Source organism: Wolffia australiana, chromosome 8 (assembly GCF_029677425.1).
Source record: "Wolffia australiana isolate 7733 chromosome 8, ASM2967742v1".
Lineage (NCBI taxonomy): Eukaryota > Viridiplantae > Streptophyta > Magnoliopsida > Alismatales > Araceae > Wolffia > Wolffia australiana.
In genome coordinates, this window is record NC_135842.1 from 5,298,824 (window position 1) to 5,317,373 (window position 18,550).

Sequence of the window (18,550 nt, forward strand, 5' to 3'; positions counted from 1 at the left end):
CGTTCTTCAATTTCTGCTTCTAGTGGATGAGAGGGGCAGCAGAGAAAACAAGGAGTGGAGGAAAAAAGAAAAAAAATTGAGAAAAAATACATCATCAGAGATAGTGCAGGGATGCGGACAAGACGGCTTTTTCATCCCAGAAGGAAAAAATCATCCCGTCCACGAGGTTGGACAAAAATCAGGTTGGTTTTTTCGTCCCGACACCTAGGGACGGGACAGTTTCGCCCACTCGGAGCAAAAAACCGTCCCGTCCGGAGGTCCACGTCCCTGCACTGATTCCAGGCGTCGGATGGGACAATCTTCGGCCCGTCCCGTCCATCGTCCACGTCCTGGACTATATCATCAGATAATGGTGAGAGTTGGGCTCACCCAATTCATTACAACCAATAAGAGCTGAAAGTCTGAATTCAGTCGGTCTGGACTCCAACAAAGAGGAAGACCGCAAAAAATGCCAACTTTTTTTATAAATAAAAAAAAAACTAACTTTAAATGAAATTTTCCTCCTCTCATTTCTTCCTCCTTTTACGTGGCGCTCTCTCGGCGGGCAGCGGCGGCCAGTCGGCACTGTTCGACGAAGAAAAGAAGCTCTCCGGCGAAGTGGGCAAGAACCAAACCGGAAAATCTCTCCCGGGTTTCTTCTCAATTCCAAAACCCATGAATTTCCGCTTCCCGGGCGATCTCTCCTTCCCTCCTCTCTTCTCCCTTCCATGGCGCTCCAGCCCAGACCCAAAACCGCACTCTTCCCTCTTCCCCTTCCCTTCTCTCTCTTCTGGGTCCTCAGATTTCAACCTCAAAGACGCGATCTTCAATTCTTTCAAGTCTTTCCTATGCTCTGGTTGGAACCCATTTGCCCGTTTTCCTCTTCGACCCAAGGCAAGATCAAACGCTCAGGAGAGCGTTTCCGAGATTGGGGGCTGCGGTCTACAACTGTTCCGGCCTTATGTTGCGAAGGTGCCTTGGCATGGCGGCCCAAGAGCTTTCCTATCGCAGTTGTTTCCCCGCTATGGGCACTACTGCGGGCCAAATTGGTCAAGTGGCAAGGATAATGGCCTTCCTTTGTGGGATAGGCGGCCAATTGACTGGCTTGACTTCTGCTGCTACTGCCATGATATTGGGTATGATACCCATGATCAGGCCAAGCTTCTGCAGGCCGATCTCGCCTTCCTTGAATGCCTTGAGCGCCCCCGGATGTCCACCAAGGGCGACGCCCACGCCGCTTATCTCTACAAAACTATGTGCATCACTGGTATATTTCCTTTTGTTTATTTGATCATTCAACAGAAATTGTAGAAGTGTTCTTCCATGCTTTGGTAATCATGATGATGATGATGATGATGATGATGAGTTTGTTGACTATGAAACGTCCCCATCATCGTCCTTGTCGTCTTTACCGCAGATGAATGACTTATCATCTGAAAGAGTAAAAATAGAGAGAGTGATGTGAGAATGATGAGCCTTCATCATTCTGGTGTTTGCAAATCCTAGTTCTATTTTTCATGGGCAGAATCTTAATCATCCTCAGTTGTCTGATTAATGGGGGAGTATGTTCTTGTGAATTATGTTCAGTGTTGGTGAATGTTTCTTGTCATTGACTTTGTAACATTATTTATCTGTTGGTGAACTTTTAATGACTTCCTAAGATGCATCTAAAAGAGTTTTTGACTTTGTAATATATATTTTCAGGGTAACCTTCATTTTCTTTCATTGTAACAAGAATCTGAATCTTTACTCAGATGTCGGATGACCTGATTCTTTATCTAAAGATGAATTTACTGGGGTGTTCTTGTGAATTCTGTTCATTATTCATGGATCTTCATTTTTACTGACTTTGTAACCTTCTTTATCCATTGGATAACCTTAATTGAATCTGAAAGAAGATGGCTAGTATTCATTGACTTTGTAACATGAATCTGAATCTTTGCTTCAACTTTGGATAACCCGAATATTTATCCAGAGGTGAATTTTTTGAATGCACTGCATAACACGAATCCGACTCTTTACTCTCTGCATGGGATAACCACAATTTCAATTTCAAGTGGAATTTACTTCATAACCTTCATCTCTTTGTTACATGAATCTGAATCTTTGCCCTGTACGTTGGATTCCCTGAAACTTAATCTGAAGATGAATTTTCTGCACACCCGTGATTTAATTGTAACATGAATATGAATCTTTGCTCCCTAGGTTGGCAAACTTGAATCTTAACCTGAAAATGAATTCACTGATAAATTTTCATTTACTTTCTGACATGAATCTGTATCTTTTGTCTATACATTGGAGAAACCTGAATCTTAAGATGCAGTTGAATTTACTGAATTTAGTTCACACATGCGATTACCCGAGTGCAATGCATCTGAATATTTACTCCATACATGCGATTACCTGAGTTTTAATCTGAAAATGAAATATTGCAAGTTTATAAAGTTTTTTGTGGCACTACGGGGAACCTTATACCATTTTTCTCTTTCTGGGTTCTTGCAGGCCTCCGAAACATTCTCATCCCCTACAGGATGCAGCTTGTGCGGATGCAGACAGGACTTTCTTTCTTTGACGTGATGAACAGTTTGATTCTGAAGAGTAATTCGTGCAGCCAAGGATCAGGCAAAGTGCTCTGAATAATCTTTGGGATAAGAATAGGCCTAATTTTGTAAGATATATGTGTCTGGCTTAAACTGTAGAGTCATCTCGTATCAAAGATGCATCATTTGCCTGTAGATATTTCCTATATATATTTCCTTAATATATTTTCTTACAGTTAGTATCATAAATTAATGACGAGCAGGCTATTTTACTTGTATTGTTTCATTCTCCTGTATTATTTTTTTTCGGCATCCTCCCCAACAGTACTTTCTAACTTCACAGGATCCATGGAGATTAATTTTCTTCGGTGTCCGTCATTTGATTGTATATTATTAGTATTTATTTTCTCATTGCGCTTTTACTTGGATCAGCTTTCTCCCATCCTGACCAGGCTCCACATCAGCATGAGCACGAGAATCAATATCTGATGGACTTATTTATTTAAGTTATGGAATATTTCTTTTAGGTAGAAAGTAAGTATTTCTTTGTGAAGCACCAGACCCAGGCCAGAATCAGGGAGTTCATATGGGCTTAACGACTGGTCACCAATATTCAAGGAGCTCCTTTTAGTAATTTTATCTTTTTATTCTGAGAGATTGAATCCTTCATCCATAAAATCTTGACCTTTGAATGATTCAATTTACATTTGTGGCATATTATTAAAAAATATCCTTTACTTGGCACTATCAGCTAGTTTTTTCCATGATAACGTAAGTGCAAATGATGTGGCAGACGTTGGCAGCAAGTTTGATGTTTGGCAATTCAAGACCTAGTGTCAGGAAGGGGTATAACGCTTCCCAAAAACGAGTCCTATGCAAAATGAATGGAAAATAATAAGACACAATCAACAATTGTTTTTGGAAAATGATGGGGAAATACATTTCTGGTGAATGCAGCCCAAGTTCAGGTAAAATGATCCAATCTGGTATAAAGGAAGGGTGTGATTTTTTTTTTCAAAAATAAGGGTGTGATTATTCTCATAAGGTGAACGAAGTGTGGAAATAATTGTCCTTTAATGAAATTACTTCCAGGCAATTTTTCTCCTGTAAATCCCTCTGTCCATTTTATTTTTACCAATGAAACTCTTATCTTGATTATGTCTCTGTCATTTGCTGGTATATTTCTCCCATTGAAAGTTGTACAGATCATATTTTTATGTATATATAAATTATATACTTGAGTTAGCCATCCCAATACCACAGGTATTCCATCGAAATCTTTTAAATTTATTAAACTACCTTTAATTGATGTACCAATTTTTGGTAAAACAATCAGATATGTTATCCATTATCCAAAATTAAACCGGTTTAGAAATATTTTCTCATAAAAAATTAAATAATTGAACTTTAAATCAATTTAATCAAACAATTTAGGACTATTAATTTTGAGTCATCATTACAAGTAATCATTTTCAATTGAATACCTTGACTATGAATCGTCAATACACTGAATTATATGCATAAAACATCAATAAATATTAATTCTCAAGATATTTGCATTCATAGTATAAATAGTATTTGGAAAGTATCAAGAGGATGCTAATAATGGATGAGCTATGGCATCTCTGTAGTGATGCCAGAGCCCAGGATGGTTGATCCTGCAGATAGTGTGGAAGAAAAAGGTTCTCTGGTACACTGTAGATAGTACCTCTATTGTGTAACAAAAAGGTTCTCGACTATAGATGGGTGTAGTCCTCAAAATATCAGGCTGATGGGTTAATTAAGATATACAAAGCCAGGCAAGTAGCAAGGGTATGCACTCAAACCTATTGAATTGATTACAAGGAGACATTTGCCCATGTGGATTGGATTGATTATAAGTTAAACGTACTTCTGATATTGTTGGCTATGACAGCTAATTTTACTGGAGATCACATCAGTATGACGTCAAGATTACATGGTGTCACAGACATCAGATATCAATAATACATTCCTTCATTGACCTTGAGTAGGAGGTATATATATTCATGCATTGCTTCCAGAAACCCCATGAATGGTCTTGGTAATAGTCAGATGGCTTTTGTAGATCCTGGTGTGACAAATGACTTTAGGAGTGGGTTAGAAGGTGGCTTTTGCCATTATCCAAGAGGGTTTTGAGGCTTCCAATTTTAGGAAATTAATCAATCTATATATTTTTACCTCTTCCTCAGGGTTGATTATTGTTGACATCTTCTTGGCATCTAATGACTATGTATTATTGACATCATACTGATGCAATCTCCAGTCAAAATTAGCTGCCATAGCCAACGATATCAGATGTGTTTAATTTTTTCACAGCCAAAATGTATCATTGTTATTTCTAATCGATCAAATAGGTGTATAGGTAAGCTACACTGGGCTACTACCATATCCCCAAAGGACAGGTTTGAAAGTTGAAGAAGACACTTTATGGGCTGAAGCAGTCTCCATGTGCCTGGTTTCAGAAATTTACTCAGGCTATGCTGAAATGGGGTATCGACAGAGTAATGTGTATCATACTTTTTTCCTTAAACAGAATGAAATATCAAGGTGTAAGTTCTCGTATGTGTCGGTATTATGATTATCACAAGAAATGATGAAGTTGAAATACAGACCCAAATAGAAGGCTGTCTCAAACCTTTGACATCAAGTCAACTGGACTTCTACACCACTTTTAAGGTACAAAAGTCAACTATTCCACTGAGGCTATATTCAATTCATAGATGAAAAAAGTTTTGGATATCTTGGATGAGATAGGGATGAATTACTTTAAGCCATGCCTAGTGAAGTGAATGTCATATTTAAACTATGTGATACATTTCACTAGTCAACAAAGACCAATATCAATGACTTGGGAAATTACTATACTTAAATCATTTCATACTAGATGTGATATTTATAGTTGGTCTACTGAGTCATTCTTTGTAAAGTATGTATGAATTTTCTTCTATGCCTAGTATTCCTTATACTGTGATGGAGATACAAGGATTAGTGAGTTTTCTTGTGTGAGTCTATGAATGGCTTAGAAAAATGGACTGCAATTCCAATCTAATATTAGGGGAAAACTCATTTTTATTCATGTCTTCTCAATCTCCTTATGTAGTGTTCCATAAGAAATCATGGCTGAGATTCAATATCAGTAGCTAAACCCCGAAGCTATCATGACTGATATGTGAGAAAACTTCAACGAGAATGCTCCATTCTACTCTGTCATGAGCTTTCTCCATTTTAAGTTTTATAGATATAATTTTATGGGATTTTATAATCAAATAATTATCCCAGTGTGTATATTATTGTCACATTAAACATATTCCATTAGAAATAATAGCTGAGATTGAAAATGAATTTCTCAAACCAATGCTGTCATGACTGAGATGCAAGTACTATACATCTCCCTGTGCAGACACTCTGCCCCAACACTATGCAAGCACTCTGCGCATACGCATGCCAGCGGGTTCGGGTGTGAGCAAGCCAGATAGTCATGGTTGAGCAACCTGTAAGCCAATGTGAGCCATTCTTGATCCAAGTGAGAGCCACCCTTGAGCCAAGCTGAGCTAGTTGCGAGCCACCCTTGAGCCATGGTGAATGCTCGGGGCAGTTTGAACGAACCTGTGACATTGGTCAGAACAAGTAGAACCACCCTTATTGAGAGATGAGCCAACGTGAGCCATTCTTGATCCAAGCTGAGCCAATAGCGAGCCACCCTGAGCCAGGAGTGAGCCACCCTGAGCCAGGTGCGAGCCACCCTTAAGCCATGCTGAGCCAGCTGCGAGCCAACCTTGAGCCATGGTGAACGGTTGGGTCAGTTTGATAGGACATGTGACATTGATCGGGACAAGTCGATTTGACCCATCTTATGGGTAGCGCCATTCGGTTTTGTTGGACCCATCTTATGGGCAGGCACACCAGTTCTATTGGACCCATCACATGAGTTGATCATGTCAGTCGTGTCAGTTTGCTTGAACCCGTCACACGGCTCAGTCACACCAAACGGGTTTCTCTAATTGGAGACTTAATATGAGTGGGTCACACCTGTCACTACAGTTAGTGACATTGTTTAGGTTAGTAGGGTCAAAGACTTTATACATATCGGTCATGTTGGTTTGCTCATACCCATTACATGGATGGGTCATGTGGGTCAGGTCTATGAGGTCCAACCTGTCATACGGCTCGGAGACTTACTCAGATCAATCAAATCTGTCACAATGGTCTGCAACGTTAAAAGGGTCAATTCAGTAAGAGAGGTCATACAATAGTCATATCAATTTAAAGGACCCGTCATGTGGCCAGCCTTTTTGACCCTACCTTTCTATCTGTCATGTGGTCACGGATATCAGGTCGTTTGGACCCGTCTTTTGGGTATCTCACATGTCTTACGGGAGGGTCAGTTAGTTCAGTTGGTCTTATTGTATGGTTCGCTCACGTCGGATGGGTCAGAGATGTATTATGGGTCACTCGGGTTGGTCAAACCCATCACACCGATTTACGACGCTATTTGGGTCTGTTTGGCCAGAGACATCATACAGAGAGGTCATGTCAGTTCAGTGGGACCCATCATGTGACACGGTCACACTAATCAGGTCACTCGTACTGGGCTTTCGGGTAGCTCACATCAGTTAGGTCTCGCTCGTTTTACAGAAGGGCAAAGTGGGTCTGGTCTATTTGGCCTGACCCATCGTGCAAGTCGGTCATGTTAGATGGGTTGCTTTCATTGGAGACTCAAAATGGGTCACTCAGGTTGATCGAACCCGTCACACCGGTCCGCAACGCTGGTCGGGTTTGTTCAGCCAGAGATGTCATACAGGGCGGTCATGTTGGTTCAGAGGACTTGTCACACGACATGGTTATGCAGATGGGATCGCTTGGACTCATCTTACGAGTACCTCAAAAACCTTTTCGTGGAGATCTAGGACTACCCAAAAATTTTCAGATTGATCCATAGGACTTAAGATATCAAGGACTGAAAACAGATTAATCTAAACCCTCGGATATCCTTTTCTCTCATTTTCTCTTTCCTCCAAAGCTTTACTTAGCCAACACCAAGCCAAAAAGGTTGCATCTCATTTTCTCTCCTCCAAACATTGCCATCTCATTTGTCTATCCATGCACATAATGTGATTAAAAATATGCACTGTGATTGGCACGAAAAATCCCAATTCCTTAGTCTAATCCATGATAATCTGGGTATCCATGTGTCCCATTTCAAAAAAAAGAAACCATGGAAAGTTAAATAACGGAAAGGATACATCTTTTGATGCAAATATTTGAGATTATGCATGATATTTCTAAGGTGATTTTGCATGTTATCACTATATTAAATAATAAACTTCTATATTTATGCATGATATTTCTAAGGTGATTTTGCATGTTATTGCTATATTAAATAATAGACTTCTATATTTTTCTGTATCATTTTTACATTTTATTAACTAATATAAATAATTAGTATCCCATTTTCATAAATGCTTCAAGTATTTTCATTGAAATAACTTTGCATTTATTAAGGAAAAAAGTCATTATATCAATATAGAGGAATTGTCTCAGGACAAGTCATAAATGAGAGATGAAGAAAGGTTAACAAAACAAATTGATTTCATATGGAAATAAAAGTCCCCAATGAATAAAAAAATTGGTCATATATAGTTGATGCCAGGTTCTTATTATTTCATCAGGAATAGTTAAGAAAATGGACCCCTTACCATGCATTCCTCGTTGATGTTGTATTCACATACATTTCAAAAAAGAATGGCAAAATTTTACTAATATCCCATTAATTTGTCCAAATTTTCATAGTCTCCAAGTTATTGTTTTATAATGTCAAAGTTTTTCATTTACTCTTTAATTTTATTTGATTCATTAATGTATTATTTTAAATTTTAAATTTTTAAAAAATATATGATAATATTTTGTGATTTCATATTCACCTAAAAACCCTTTGATGTTCAATTAAACTCTTGCGCTGTTGTGATCAAGCTGTTGGATATTACAATTTAGATTTTTGGAAAATTGTTTTTCATATCATGATTGACTAAATATTGTCAAAGAAGGACATTATTTAATATAATGGCTGACATTGTTATAACTTCTTCAAGAATTAGAGTCACAAGAGATACCTAAAATAAAATAAAAATAAATTTGCCAATACATTGTGCACACAGTTTTTTTAGCATATGGAAACTTGTGGTAGACGGACTGTCATCCAACTTGGACGCCGAACGCTCCAGGGCTGTTAGATGCCCCTCACTTAGTAGACGTCTAGTAGGTCCAGCGGGTCATTGGGAGTTTGATCTTAGGATCACTCGTCTCTCATTGATCGGTACGGCCGACGTCTCAATCCGTCAAGTCGTTATCTGCTCATTCGTATTTTCTCATCATTCGGCTTACATCCCATACATTCGCATCATAACCCTGTGACGTGAAACGCGTCGATCGATCCCGGCCGTCGTCGTATCACATCACAAGGTTTTCGTGAATCATCGCCATTTGAATTCTTGATTTTCTCTCCTCTAGTTGTTGCCAGCCCATCTTGCCTTCCACGTGAAGAAAGGAATCTATCAGCGAATCTGGTACTGGAAAATGTGAGAAATGGTATAAAAGTCCCGAAAAGTTAGAAAACAGCATTCGCAGTTATAAATAAGTAATATTTATAACAATTTTAATCAGTTTAAATAATGATAACATGAAAATATGCATATGTGGATGAAGATATTTATGATTATGCAGAATATTTCTATAATATTTTGCATATCATCATTAAGTTGTTTTAAATTGGCGGGAAGATGTAGATTCTTGATCATTTCAATATGTGTCTTATCTACCTTTAACCCATGTTTTCTGACTTGATGCCCCAAAATTACTCCTTCCCTTGCTATTAACTATGATTTTTTTCAACCTTAGCACCCAATAATTTAAATACACATATGCAGTAATTTATTTTGGTTATCTACTCATGTCTCAAAAATTTCTCCACAGAATGAATACAGTCACTAAATCAGAAAACATGGAATTCACACATCTTTGAAATGCTGCTGGAGCATTACATAGTCCAAAATGTACTGTTTTAAAATCATAGGTTCCTATTGGAGATGTAAACTTGTTTTCTTATCATCATCTGGATAAATACAAATCTAACTATAACCTGAATCAATATCAATAAAACAATAAAATTTTATTCTTCACTTAAATATTATAAAATATTATCAATATAAGGTCACATAATGTGTTTCTATGATACTAGGTTTCTCTTCCTAAACGTTTAACATGCTCTCCAAATGGTGATTAATATAGTTTGAACTTCTTCCCCTTTTTATCTTTTCCCCACGGTCATCCCAGTTTGTTTTGATACCATATGAACTTGACTGACACAAGAACTATCTGAAAGGGGATATATCACTTCATTCTTCAATTATCAAAGAATTTATGCTTTTATAATTCTAACATATAATAATTTAACCTGCTTTGACTCTATTCTGATATGTAAGAATAACATCTTCTAATATCATCAAATGTATGCCCTCTAGCTGATTTATTTCATATACATATTTTGAAGTGTCTACTTGTTCAGGTGTTAAATCAGCACAAGTAACAACACACAAAGTTTCATTCGCACCTAGCATGTATAAAAATTTTGGTTCAATAAAAAAATAAATCAAATTAGTCTTTTTGTACATCAGTTTCCTGATCAAAATTTGTTTTTCATATTCATCTCTCTCCGACTTGATTGCACACATCAAGCTCTTTATGACGCACAAGAGGATATTTCATGAGTTTGACCATGTTTTGATCTAAATTTTCCTCTTCTAGTTTTAATTAAACTATTGCATTTTCTCAATATTCAGTGTATTTTGCTGTAGCAAATAAAGGTTGAACTAAAATCATAGGATAAAGGTTCGAATTTCCGATTTCCCTTGAAAAGTTAAGTCCACTGGAAATACATATTTTCCAGTTTAAAAATAATATATTATATTTTATGTACGGATGGATAATATATGTTCAGTTAATTGCAAATATAAAAATACATGTCCTATATCTCCAAATTTAAATTAATCATAAAGACATTTGGGAGAGCGATATGTATAGTTGTAACTAAATCTAATAAGCATCTGTAAATATCATGTCTTCTAATTTGAATTTAATAAAATGAGCTCTTAAATATTCTTTTTTCTTTCCAGGGATCTGATCCTGGAGATTAGATCTAACATTTCCAATGAATTTCACTCTTTGTGTTTCCTGTTAGGTGTATAAATTGTTTCACATATTTAGAAGAAGTACAAATGAATTTCATAGCATCTTTTTTTGGTATGGTTTCTATTGCTTTGTTGATTATATTTGGGTTGATTAATAAAATTTATCAACATTGCCTCTATACGGAGCAGGGATCATGGTCGATATATCAATATAGTTAATCTTATGTGTGTGACCCTCAAGGTCCATGTATAAATATAGTTAACATAGTTTAACCTTATGTGTGTGACCCTCGAGGCCCATGTATAAATATAGTTAATATAGTTTAAAATCTTATGTGTGTGACCCTCAAGGTCCATGTATAAATATAGTAAACATAGTTTAACCTTATGTGTGTGACCCTTGAGGCCCATGTATAAGTATAGTTAATATAGTTTAAAATCTTATGTGTGTGACCCTCAAAGCCATGTATAAATATAGTTAATATAACTTAATCTTATGTGTGTGACCCTCAAGGCCCATGTATAAATATAGCTAATATAATTTAATATTTTGTGTGTGACCCTCAAAGCCATGTATAAATATAGTTAATATAACTTAATCTTATGTGTGTGACCCTCAAGGCCCATGTATAAATATAGCTAATATAATTTAATATTTTGTGTGTGACCCTCAAGGCCCATGTATAGATATAGTTAATATAGTTTAATCACATGTGTGTTACCCTCAAGGCGCATGTATAAATATAGTTAATACAGTTTAATCTTATGTGTGTGATCCTCAAGTCCAATGTATAAATATAGTTAATATAGTTTAATCTTATGTGTGTGACCCTCAAGGCCCATGTATAACTATAATTAATATTGTTTAATCTTAGATGTGTGACACTCAAGAACCATGTATGAATATAATTAGTAACTTTAGTGGCTCAATAATATTGACCTGCATTGTTAATTAACTATATTAACATGTATATTAATTAATCAAGGATACATTTAACCCAATCAATAATTTATTCCAGCCCATGGAGTGCCAAGGTACCCCTCATGCTCTAGAAGATACAGAGTAGTGTTTTAACCCTCACATGGATCCTTTACCATCATTGATTACCATGTATATATTATCCTTCATCTACCACAGACTTAAACCTTAATATGTCATTCAGTTTGTACTAATGTTTAATAGGGATGATTGGAGAAAACCTTCTCAAATTTTCCTACTATTCTGGCATGAGTATTTGATGCATCTCCTCTCAAATTTCCCTAATATTTGAGAGCACTGTTGATATACCAAGAGATTGACTCGAGGAAGTCATTCTTCTCTTATACTGAGGGTGGACAATCCCATCTTTACTACTCAATAACCTTTGTGTATTTCTTTCTATATCCAATCTGAGACATATTTGATTCCCATGGTTGGGAACTCAAACGTCTAAGTCAAAATATGGACATCCATACATAAGATGTCATTGGTCTCTTAGGTCAATGAAACAAACACAATTGTGACATGAACAAACTCATTGATGTTGAGCTAGAATATCATTTAGGGATTAATATGGATCACTTCAGTGAAGTCATTTTCTTAAAAACATCCACATCCGTCCATGACGTCTCCATACTATGGCCACATGATTAGACATATTTATCGTATCAGTACGAACAGATAGTGATATTCTATCTAGATAAGTTGATATCTCTCTCAAGGACCCCATAAATAGGAATGATTAGAGTTTCCTTCACACGGGCCTATATCCTCTTCAAAGATTTTATTCTGTACAAAATTATCATAGATCAAAACAAATAAATATCTAATGCACACAAATAATTTATTGCAAATTTTATTTGTAGATATCAATATACTACCTCATCTCAAGTAAAACATAAATTTGGGTCAAAATAATTTAGTGTTATCATCTATTTACATTCATCTCAATTTTCCAATGACTACTTCAATTGATGTTAACTTCTTAAATATCCGATTTGAAATTTGTATATTCATCCGTTTAATCGCTATTTTTAAGCTTAGTTAGAAATGGTCTGATCATGTGTGGGCCACAATTGCATGATCTTTTTACTGTTCAATTTTGAATTTTTTCACCACACTTTCTGTAACACACAATCATCCACCCAACACAGTGCACAGACCTTCAGGTAGAGGATTTGTGAAATTAAGCTTTTTTTTATTTCTTTCTCATTTTTTCTCTCTAATATTTTCAATCTCTCTCATCTCACTATCTTTTCTCTGTAATTTCTCATCTCTATTTTCCTCTGTTATCATCTCTCTCCGAATTAGCATATCTCTATCACCTCTCTAATTGTCTGTTTTCAACAATGTGTAATTCAGATTGCTACCCCCAAAACTGCTCCATTCACAGCACGAAGGATTTGGGACAGTTCTAAATTTCCAGCGAGGAAGAAGGTGGGAGGGGACCAGCGAGGAAGGCGACGACGCCATCCCAACGCTCGCCCTCACGCACCCCTCCTCGTCTGTCAGACATCCTCCCTGTGCAGTCGCCGGCGCAACGCCAGGCTCCATTGTCGCCGGTGCCGCCCGTGCAGTTGCGCCGCTCGCCGATCAACAGAACTGCCAACCGTCGATCCTGATTCATCACTGAGGCTCCCTCAACCGAGAGGGGAGGTCTTCCCTCTCCCACAAGGGGGTTCCACCGAGGCCCGACGCCACTGACCGTTGTGGTCAACCGGCGATCAGCACCCACTATTGTGTTAGCGGGTGCCCGCTGACCGGCTCTCTTTGACCGGTCGATAGGGCGCAGACCAACCCCCCCTGCGATTGGAATCACCCTATCCGAAGGGCAAGGTCTCCTGCTTGACGCCCATCAGAGCGTCCAATTGAGGGCGGCGCCATCTGCTCCCCCCCCCTAAAATTTGGGGAGCGTTGACCAGCCTCCGCGACCCTCTGATCGACAGAAAAAATCGTCTTGCTCGACGTCGCACGAGGACAAGCTGCCACCGACCGCTGCACCCTACTCCGTTGCACCGCTGTCACACCTCGCCGGACTCCCCCTTTTACGGCTCCTCTCGACACCGGCATCGGCCACGCGCACCCGAACGCACGAAGCAGTGAGAATTGATTCACAGACACCTACGAGGTACGCCTTCCTCCTGCTCGCCCATCTCTTATTTCCTACAGTGGATTTTCATATTGCCTCTACCACGCTCGGGTTAGACGTAAGTGAGAGAGACAGGTTGAGCGATAATTACGAGAAGCACGAGCGTCTTTTCCCTTGGTACGAGTTGGGCTTGCCCGTCACGTGTGAGAAAAACCCGATGGAGTTGCTCCTTTTGGCGTCGTGATCGTCCTCATCCCTTCGGACGAGGTTTGAGAGGTCTAATCCCTCCATCACCGGGCGACTCCGTCAGCCCCGGGAGTTGGTATTCACTGTTAGTCGACACTTGCACGTACCATAACCTGTCGCATCTTGCATCTCATCGTAACTCATTACTGTTAGGATTCCCTGTCGAACGACGCCACTGTCGAAGTCCAATACCACTACCATTTATCGGCACCGAGCCATCAAATTCGGTGTCAATCGGACAGCATCCCAACGACGTCCTGCATCACTCCTTTTAGTTTAATGTTCTAATAAGGGGATTTTCCGATTTAAATTTTTGAATACTAAATTCTTTAACAAGGACTAGGGGGAGTCAGATGATAATTATGTAATACATTTGTTTTTCTCTACATTTGAGGAGAACATATAGTATGTCATTTGCCAATGATCTTCATCCTGAATCCTAATTCACCATCAAAATTACTTTTTTAATCTAATGGATTTTATCAGCACCCAATCGTCTGAAATTTTCAACACTGTAAACTAAGTATTTATGTCACACCTTTGGTATCCTAAAAATGTTGACAATATGGTTGTTGCGCTCAGCTTCATATTTCCTTTGCGTCAATGCCATCCACATGTTTCGGGATTTTCCATCAACATCACTAGTCTTGAACCTCATTTATCCACCTCTACAACACATGCCTCCATAGAAACAAAAGTTTGTTGTTCGTCTAAGTTGGTAAAGTTTGAAGTATGAGGGAGGCGAATTAGGTTGGGAGGTGAATTACTTTCTTTAAATTTTACTGACTCTAATCTATTTAAATAGAGTATAGAGTAGACTGATTTTTTAAGATAACACTTAAATGCTTTTCTAGGGTATCCAGCCCAAGATTATGATGAGCCCTTACAAAGTGTGTGTGAATGACCCAAAGAAAATCACTTGGAACTAATCAATAAAAATCATACCAAGCACGGAAATTGTTTAATATGTGTCATAACCAATCCCCAAAGCCTACCATGGCACCATGATCTTGAGTTTCTTCAATTTGACTCTAGAAACCTTTAACTAATTAGCTCCAGAAATCAAGAAATCAATTATTAATTTTATCCTTGATTTCTTAGTGTTGTACTTTTCTTCCCCTGAAACTTCTTCAATTTTTCTTTAAATAATTCATATGTATATTGGATGAATTTTTATGGATGTTAAGAATAATCCTTATGGCAAGTAATAATCCTTAGGTCAAGGTTTCTGGACATGCAAATTCTAGGTTAGAGTATTTTCCTCGTAGTTCTTCAATCCTGCACATAGTGTCACCATTCTAGATGCTATGGGGTCATACATCGTTAAATAATATAGGATTTTTCTTACTGGGAAATTAGATAGAAGAGATGGCAGGTAGACTTTTTTAGACAGCTTAAGCTAAACCTTAATGTCGTTCAGGGGTATCTATCTCAAGTTGATGATTTCCCAAACCATGTTTGTTTGAGTGTAATAACATGTATTTTTAGTAGGTTAATCTAACCATAATTATATATTATCAAGCTTAAAATGATTTTATTTATTTCTAGTTCTGAAAGAACATATTTTTTTACACATAATCCAATTTTTCCCAAATTTCTCGACATTATATTCGTAAAGATACAATTTTCCTAAGTCAAAATGCATATTTATATATATATATATATATTCCGGGCTTATATTTAAACTAATATGATTTTTTTAATATTTTAAGCTCTTCTATTTTTGTGATGCCACGCGTCACAAATTGAGTTATCAAACGGAGACCAACCAACAATAAGAATTAATGATCAGTGACAGCCAATCATTAACCTTCATTAATAATTGGTGTCAGCTAATCATTGATCGTAGACCATTGTGGCGTTGGGATTAGCAATGCCATAATGTATTTTATTATTTAATGGTTTTATTTTTTGACTTTTTAAGCGCAAGGGTGACGTGGCACAATGAAAAAAGGAGCACTTTTATTTGAAATAAATGCTGCATGGAGACATAGGCTTGATGATTTGAAATAACGATCTTTTTTTCTTTTTTACTGCTCAAAGATGACAGTTGTGTCCCATGTGTCACGAGACTGCCAGCATATCATGTACACGTGTCGTGCATGTGTCATCATGGTATTGGCTTTTAAAGGGAGTGTGCTGACGTAGCGTGCGCCGATGCACCACCACATCCGACGCGTCATTCTTATTAATAAGTATATTAACGTTGTAGTTTTGTCTTTTCAAAAAGTGACACATGGTGTGACAAAAGCCATTGATCGAGGATGACGTGGGGCAATCAGAGCAAGTGATTGCATTTAATGAAATAATGAGACAAAATCCTGACAAGACAACATGATGACGCTGATGAGGACAATGAAAGAGAAAACTTTTGATTCAATTTAAGTCTAGGAATCATCCAACTTGCAGGGTTGATATCTGACAATCCAAAACTCTGATTGAGTTGAAATTTTAATGGTATCTTTGTCTTATGTCCTCTATCCATCTGTACATTGAGTATATAAATTGAGCTCCTGATCTTTTTTAAAAAATATTTTTTGTTTCTTGGAGAGGATCAACATAGAAGTTGGGAGGCTGATCTCCATCAAGAAGGCGCCTTTATCACGGTGGAAATAGGAATCTAAGATCAGCCTCTTGTCTTACATTGGTCATTATTTGAGGCATTTAGGTAGATCATCTAATGTTATCCACCATCAATATCCATCCTCATCTATCAGCATCCCTCTATCATCTTCGATCACCCACCTCACACATCACCTACGTCGTCATGTGTCCCTCTCTCCATTCATCTAAGAAAACCTAAAGCTCTATCCACCCCCATTTCAATCCTCACTCTGCGTCCATTTCATTACCTTCATCACCACATCCCACATCACCACTTCTACTCCATATTGTCTTCACATCCTCCCAAATACTATTAAACCCTAAACTAATAAACCCTAAATCATTAAACCTTAAATCAAATATTTCTATCATTAATTCTCATCTCGTCTCACCATCATCGCTTCCTTCATACTACTCTCTAGTTTCCACTCTATATCATGATCCATTACTAGTAGGATACTTGTCTTGTCCTCTTAAATTACAGATATCTCTATCTTGATTACTATCTTTGACCTACCACTATCTCTTATGCTATACGTAATCCTTCTCACCTTCTTAAATTCACCCAACGGAGGAAGCTTTTTCTCAAGGATCCGTCCATGTGGAGATGACTCTTGCTAATCACTAACTAATCAATTTTTTTATGAGTAAAGGCTTATAAATATTATTGAATAAACTTAATTTCACAACGATGTAATTCCACCCTAATTTTAAGTTTATCAAAATTCCCCCAATAAAAACAGTTAGAGATAGGCCAGAATAATGATACCAATAAAAAGGACAAATTTGATGAAGCTTTGTGGTCCTGAACCTCCAAAGTCTTCCACGGCGTGATGGCATTTGACCTACTTCAACTTGGCCCTAAAAGCTTTCATTGCTTTGGCCCCAAAGCCTTTTTCTTGTGACTCCAAAACCTTAACCTGAATGAGCACAAATGTCTAACAATATCTTACAGCATGGATTCATCCTCAACAAAACATAGTATATAATCAGTATCCTTCACTACTATTCAAGACAAGGCATATTTTAATTAAATTGTAATAATTAAAATTTCTGATCTTAAAGAATATTTCTATTGAAATGAAATTATGACTTTCCTGCAGCAATGCCTTCCTATTTGTGGTCGCTCTTTCTTCTAATCAGTCTTGACAGAAGTATATGTGGCCGACAAGCCAATTACACATTCCACATCTCGTTCTATGTTCATTAATACAACATATTCAGTATAGTGCACACGTGATGCTTATAATGAAATCCATCAATACATGATCGAACTTAGTGAATTATGATGAGATCGTAATACGGAGACCACAGTCTTTAAGCATGTGTTCTAAAAAATCATATTCGAAGGATACACAAAAAATACATCAAAGTATCCGGATAGAATAGCACTATCTAGCCTCACTCATATGTTGAGTATGGCCGGTACCATAGCCATTAGTGTGAAGACACAGGATAGATAGGGGGTGCTCTTTAGTGGAAAGAGTTCACTGAATTGATTCGTACAAATCCCTGAATGGTATTATACCAAACTGTCAATCAAGTTGATTCACGTCACAGTTGTGTAAGTGGTCCTTAGACCTGAGACACCAAAGACGTCTTGTGGATGGATGATTGTACTTTGACTATGGCCAAAGAGTCTCTAATCATGAGATTCTGAACGGCCTTAATTCGGGTAGATCAAGAAGTTCACGAAGACGATTGAGTGGTCAAGATGGGACGTCCACCCTCGGTATAAGAGGTGACAGCTCAAGAAAGATGATGCGATGAAGTCCTTGGCCGAGGTAGTGAAATATCGGAGAATACTTCTACGATATTCACTACCTCCGATATCGGAGAATAGTTCTCCGATTTTTGAATGCATCAGTACTAACTCAGATGACATATTAGGGTTTGATAGTTGACCATA

The 18,550-nt window shown here is 37.6% G+C and overlaps 1 protein-coding gene across 1 annotated transcript; it reads left to right on the plus strand.

Annotated features, from left to right (window-relative positions):
* Positions 1-489: 489 nt before the first annotated feature.
* Positions 490-2,805, plus strand: LOC144707101 (Phospholipase A2 family protein). Its single transcript, XM_078580223.1, has 2 exons — positions 490-1,246; positions 2,482-2,805. The coding sequence occupies exons 1-2, from the start codon at positions 490-492 to the stop codon at positions 2,613-2,615; spliced, it is 891 nt and encodes a 296-aa protein (XP_078436349.1). The 3' UTR covers positions 2,616-2,805.
* Positions 2,806-18,550: the final 15,745 nt, after the last annotated feature.